The 6,061-nt window shown below is 41.0% G+C and overlaps 1 protein-coding gene across 2 annotated transcripts in view; it reads right to left on the bottom strand.

The window, feature by feature from the left end:
- AP2A2 (adaptor related protein complex 2 alpha 2 subunit) overlaps positions 1-6,061 on the bottom strand; it is a 78,775-nt gene that overhangs the window by 41,450 nt on the left and 31,264 nt on the right. For both annotated transcript variants that reach the window (XM_018565662.1, XM_018565663.1), the window contains exon 3: positions 671-813. In XM_018565662.1, the coding sequence (XP_018421164.1) occupies positions 671-813 (143 nt within the window). The remainder of the gene's footprint in view (positions 1-670; positions 814-6,061) is intronic.

Below are 6,061 nucleotides of genomic sequence, written 5' to 3'. Positions count from 1 at the left end.
TAGCCACTGGAGCCTAATAAAGACTATGCACCAATTTAATAAAGATAGGTCCGAATCCATACCTGCTCTTCAAAAGGAAGCGCCATTCTACTGAGTCGAACACCTTAGCACCATCTAGTGTCTTAACACACAGCCTTTTAATAATTTACTCACCCAGTGCAGTGGATAAAAAAATATTTTTTTTCGGAGTGTGGCTTTAAGAAGAACAAGTGGCTGCATTAGCTTTCAATTTTCAGGCTTCTTTTCACTTAGTAATCCTGCAAAATAACACTTCCAGTCCAGGGAAGCAACTCTCACTCACTGTACTGTATCTATGGAAAAGCAGCATTGTCACTCTAGGACAAGAAGTGTTAGTACTACAGGACAACCCTCTTATTACAAAAGGAGGGTAGTGCTCTGTAGTTCACAGAGGTAAATTAGGCAGGGCGAATAACATTGCTTGAAGAAAACACTGCAAAAGACACAGGAATCTGCCAGCTTGATTTCTGACAAGATCAACAAGTAGTTGCATCTTCTAACATTTTTAGAAAGAGGTTGGCAATGGTTGTATTTCTCTCATGACTGTTTTTTTTTTAGTCACAGGTCCTCTTAGACACATATTTCCCATGCCAAAAACGTAAAAATGTACAAGATCTTAGCACTGTAAAAGATATTAAAATGTCTGACTCACAATCTGCTTCTCCGTGTACTTGTTGGAACTGAGCAGATTCACTGCCTCCATGTGGCCAAAGTCAATGTCATGGCCAAGTAGGAAGATAAACAGCAGCTTGCAGACATATTTCTTCTTGCTGTAACCATCCAAAGCTTTATCTCCTGTGCATGGGAGAGAAGCAAAATAAAGGGCATCAGTTCAGAATATTTTACATCTGCATTACAAAGATCCCTGACTCCGCCAAGAGAGAGTGCACAATGAACACATCTGGTTTCCAAAAAAAAAAAACCACAATAAAACAACCTGCTACATGTAAAGGGGAACGGTGGTTTGAGGTCAATTGTAATTGATTTTTATAAAAAGTTTATTTTCAAACTGAATTATTATCTGTTTTTAACTTCAAATGTGCCAATGCTGTTTTGCAAAAAACATCCAAAGCAGTTAACTCCAGTTACAACTTTTATTAACCCTTGGAGTTGTTCTTTAAAGCCCAATTGAACTTTCAGTTTAAATCTGCTAAATACAGTGAAGATAAATCGAAACAAAAAAGGTGTGATAAGTGGTACAGTTCCTCTTACAAGCACAGCCAGAGCAGAAAAGCCGGTTACCTGCCAGCATGCTAGAGAGAAGGATACCTGATCTCTGTAGGGAAGCAGTGGTCACTCTGCATAGGTCTGACAAGCCCCCTGCTGAGTCAGACCTATAACTCTGCAACCACCAAAGCTCATGCTCCCTGCTAATATGAAAGCTCTAAACCTAGCAGGGGGCGTGTAAGAGTTCTGCAGAGAGACCACTACTTCTACACAGAGAGAATTACTCCTCTGCTGCATGCTGGCAAGAAACTGGCTTCTTTATTCAGGCTGTGTTCTAATGAAAACTTCAGCTAGCCATACCCACATTGATTTCCCTCATTCATTCGCACTAAGCACTGTGAATGGAAGAGTCTCACCTGCTGGCTATAGTATTCAGACAGTCGATACCTATGAATGGCTGTATACCTGAACAGCGACTGCATCTAATTGGAAGCAGTTACTGTTTGGCTGACAATTTTCCACCCAACTCCATACAGTACACAGAAGAGGTAGTAATGAACCTGTTGCAAGCAGGCATCTTGTTCAAAAAAAACAACAAAAAAAACCTTTATTCAGTTCACATTTTGGTGGAACATATTTCTGCTTTATTAAATTTAGTTTGCATTTGGAAATTCTAATCAAAGCCCAGAAGATGTTCTCCCGCCTACAATTATCAAACAGATATAACAACAGATATGACAAAATGCTTCCAAAGCTATATTTAAGAAAATTGGAGAAGATCATTGCTAGGGTTTACATACACCACAAGGGGTTCATTTATATGTGGTGGGCAGAAACCATTGGTATGTCATTGTTCTGAGCTCCCTCAGAGTACAATGGGAGATAACGAGGGATGGTGCTGATAGTCTTTCCATAACCAGGTCACACAACATAACGCACTCAAAACATAACCCAACACCAATACACATTTAACTTATAAACTCATCACCATGTCGTCACAGTATCCATCTGGAAAACCTGTGTTGAAAGCACCAGATGTAGACTCTTGGTCAAAAGCTTGCACTGGTCTTAAAAAAAACCCCCAAAAAACACCTTAATATATACATATCATGCCACGTGTCAGAACATATGGAATTAAAGGGTATGCCAGTAAAATATAAATGCAAATCAACCAAAACTGAGGCAACTTATTTGTGTGCGTATTCAAAGCAGCTGGGATGATTCAGGGAAGATAATATAACACACGTAAATTTACAAGCCAATGGTGCCAAGACAAACATTTAAATTTGAAGTAACCGTTTTCAGTTTGAATGAAAATTGGAAATGCTGCTGAATCTGGCCCGATGACAGGGCAGATTCATCTTCCAAGCAGGAGGGAGAGGTCAGCTTGGCAAATAAATAAAAAAAATATGCTGACTTGATTCCTAGAACCTTGCAAAACTCCCCGGGTCTCATGCTCCTGGTGCTCCGCTGAATGCCTGTCAGTGCTGTGGTTTCTGTACTACACCCACACATCTCCCCAACTGAGCCAAATACACATCATACAACAACACACCACACTACAATATTTCTGTCTACAAGATAAACAAGCAGCAAGTCTTATGTGTGTGTAAACAACATGTTAATATTAGCTAGTGGATTATAAAATTATATATATCTAGATATATATCTATATAGATATATATATCTATATCTATATATAGATCTATATCTATATAGATATATATATTTTGCCTAAAGTGATTTTTAGAATGGCAGCTATAGGCACGTGTTCTACGACATTATTTAACCCCTTCATGACTGAGGCCTTTTCTTCATTTTTTTGCACCCATGTTATATTCCACATTTTAGGCCTGAAAATGACTTAAAACCCCCAAACATTATATATTTTCTGAATGCCAAGACCCTATAGAATAAAATGGTGGTAGTTGCAAATATTAGCGCAACTCCTTATTAAAACCCAACATTTAGTAAAAAATTTAATTAAATGTCCCACAACACAACAAAATACCAATTTTGTAATGAAATATAAAAGATGAGGTTACAACGAGTAAAACGATACCCAACATGCCTAGGTTACAAATTGCGTGCGTCTGTGAAACGGCGAAAAACTGCAGTACCCCAAAAAGTCCATAAAAGACACTTTAAAAGCCCCTACAGGTTATCAATTTAGAGATGCCCCAAAATACTGGCCCTAGAATTATTGCTCTCACTCCGGCGTGCGCGGCGATACCCAACATGTGTAGCGCGTTCGTCGTTTTCATACATAGGCGCACCCGACGCGTGTTTACGTGGCGACGCGCGTGCTCGCGGGGGACTTTTAAAATTTTTTTTTATTATTATTAGATTTATTTTATTTCATTTTAATTTTAAAAACTGTTTTTTTTTTTTTTTTACTTTACTTTGACTGCTATCACATGGGGGGGCTTGCAAGCCCCCCCATGTAATAGCAGATGGTGGTGACAGGTCCTCTTTAAGGTGATGCTGGGGGTCCAAAAGACCCTCAGTGTCACCTTTACACTGGAAATAAGCTATTGAAGTGCAGATCGCACTTCAATAGCTTATAGCTGGGCTGCAGGAGCCCAGAACTGACAGCCCAGGGACCGGAAGTGATGCAATCTGCATCGCTCCCGGGTCCCATAGAACGGGGAGGGGATCGTACGTCGTCGTCAGTCACGAAGGGGTTAAAGACTGTTGTTTTTTTCCCCAACATTCCTTTTTGCAGAGCTGTACTTTGCATGAAGCTAGATCAATACAAGTACAAATTCAGCATCCACAGTGTCCGTGCAATCAAACATCAATGGTCCAGCTGTGGCCTGAGTGCCGAGTGTAAATATTACCCCCCCTTTAAAAACACAAACACATACTCCTCAACATTACATGGGGGGAGCTAGGAAGAATTGTTAAGCGAGTAAAAAGCACTAAAAAACGGGAGCAGCCGTTTTAAAATATGTTTAAGCTATGTAATGTTGGCTGTAAAAGTGGAAATGCAGAAAAAAGGCTGTGCACATAGAGCCAGTTGTTTCTCAGCACGCAGGATGCCTATACAAAGAACACAATGCTATTATGTATGTGCAACTATCAGTGAAGCCAATATGTTTTAATTAGGGATGCACCAATATCGATACTAGTATTGGTGACGATACAGAGTATTTGAGCAAGTACTCGCCAAAATGCTCCGATGCCTAGCCCGATGCCCGAACGTCCGGTATCAGGAAGCCAGGCAGCCAGTCATTACACGCTGCCCGGCTTCCGGGCGCTGTGTAATGACTCGCCTCCTGGCTTCCTTAACTATTTGTACTCGATACCGGTATAAGTGCATCCCTAGTTTTAAGTCTGGAGTTCAGCTTCACAGCCCAGATGTTGACAATAACAGGGTTATTCACTAAGGCCTGGTTCACACCTGAACGTTTTGTTGCGCGTTCAACGCTCGACGAACACTCTACAAAACACTCAAACATCTAAATCCCATTGTATTCAATGGGTCTGGTTCACACCTTGCCGTATTTCCACCCGTCCGAACGCGATACAAAACGGCCTACGCCCAAAGAAGTACATGTACTTATTTGGGGCGTTTTGGTCTCGCGTTTCCATTGGTCCATTGGGATACAACCAAGTAGCCCTCGGAAACGGGCGAATCGCGGTAAAAACGCGCAACAAACGCGCATATTCAATACGCCTAGGTGTAAACCCAGCCTAAAGGGTGAAGAGTTTGGAGAAGGCAGCAGATGTTGACAATCTAGGACAACATAGCTGATCTAGAAAGTGAGATGAATTGGAACATTTTTCCAAATGAGCCATTTTGGCCTAGATTGTTTACTTCTCCTGCCTTCTCCACACTTTTCACCCTTTAATGAATAACCCTGTAAGTTTTTTTTTTTTATTATTATTATTTTATTTCTGCCTGAGGAGATGTCCCCTCATATACTGTCTTTATAATACACATATAAGAATTATAGTATGTGGTTTCCACTCGGACAAATGTTCCAATTCTACCCCACTCTACGAAAAATGCATTTGTGTCTGTCTCCCTGTTGGAAAGGCTTTGCAGCACTTCTTTTTCTGACAGCAAGGTGGAGAATATATCCCTATTGAATATATTCTCCACCTCTACCTACTCCATCCCAAAGAATAAAAAAATAAAAAAACATGCTTGGAGTTGGCCTTTAACTTATAGACTTGGCTGTTTAACATTAGTTCATGTGATTCGGTGTGTAGGCGAGTGGCAACCTTATAACTACATGACTTCAATAGGGAATATCAGAAAGCACAGATGTTTATCAAATAGGTTTCATAAGCTTTGATTTAAAGAACTCCAAGAAAACATTTTTATTAACCCTTGCAGTGGGGCTACCCTGCACTGCAGGGGTTATTTGCTCATTTTCATTTACGGACTAAAATAAAGTTATACACGCCTGATCCTCCGAGCCGGCTTGCGGTTAGATTGCTCCCTAGAGCTTCTCTCCGCCTTCGCTGCAGTGGTCTAAGGTCCATGAGTCATCAAGTTCTATACACAGTGTATACAACTTGAGGACACTGAGGGACATATCATCACTGCAGCATACGAGAGAAGCTGGAGGAAGCGCTGACAGCCGGCTGGCTGCGAGGTTTGGGTGAGTATAACTTTTTTTTTTATTTCAGTCCCTAGATGAAAATGAGCAATTAACCCTTGCAGCGCAGGGGTAGCCCCACTACAGGGGTTAATACTTTTGCCGGAGATCTTTAATATTCAGAGAAGACGTGTCCTCCAATTGAATTAAACAGATACGTTATTCCCAACTTTTCTAATTTACACAGACCTGGCCATTTTTTATACTAGAAGCTGTGCAGCTCATGAGAACTAGCCATGGAGCAAGCCCACCACCCCCCCCCCCCC

The sequence above is a fragment of the Nanorana parkeri genome, unplaced genomic scaffold (assembly GCF_000935625.1).
Source record: "Nanorana parkeri isolate BGI_ZX_2015 unplaced genomic scaffold, ASM93562v1 scaffold870, whole genome shotgun sequence".
NCBI lineage: Eukaryota > Metazoa > Chordata > Amphibia > Anura > Dicroglossidae > Nanorana > Nanorana parkeri.
Note: the sequence above shows the minus strand (reverse complement) of the source record. Positions and strands in the feature narration are given on the sequence as shown.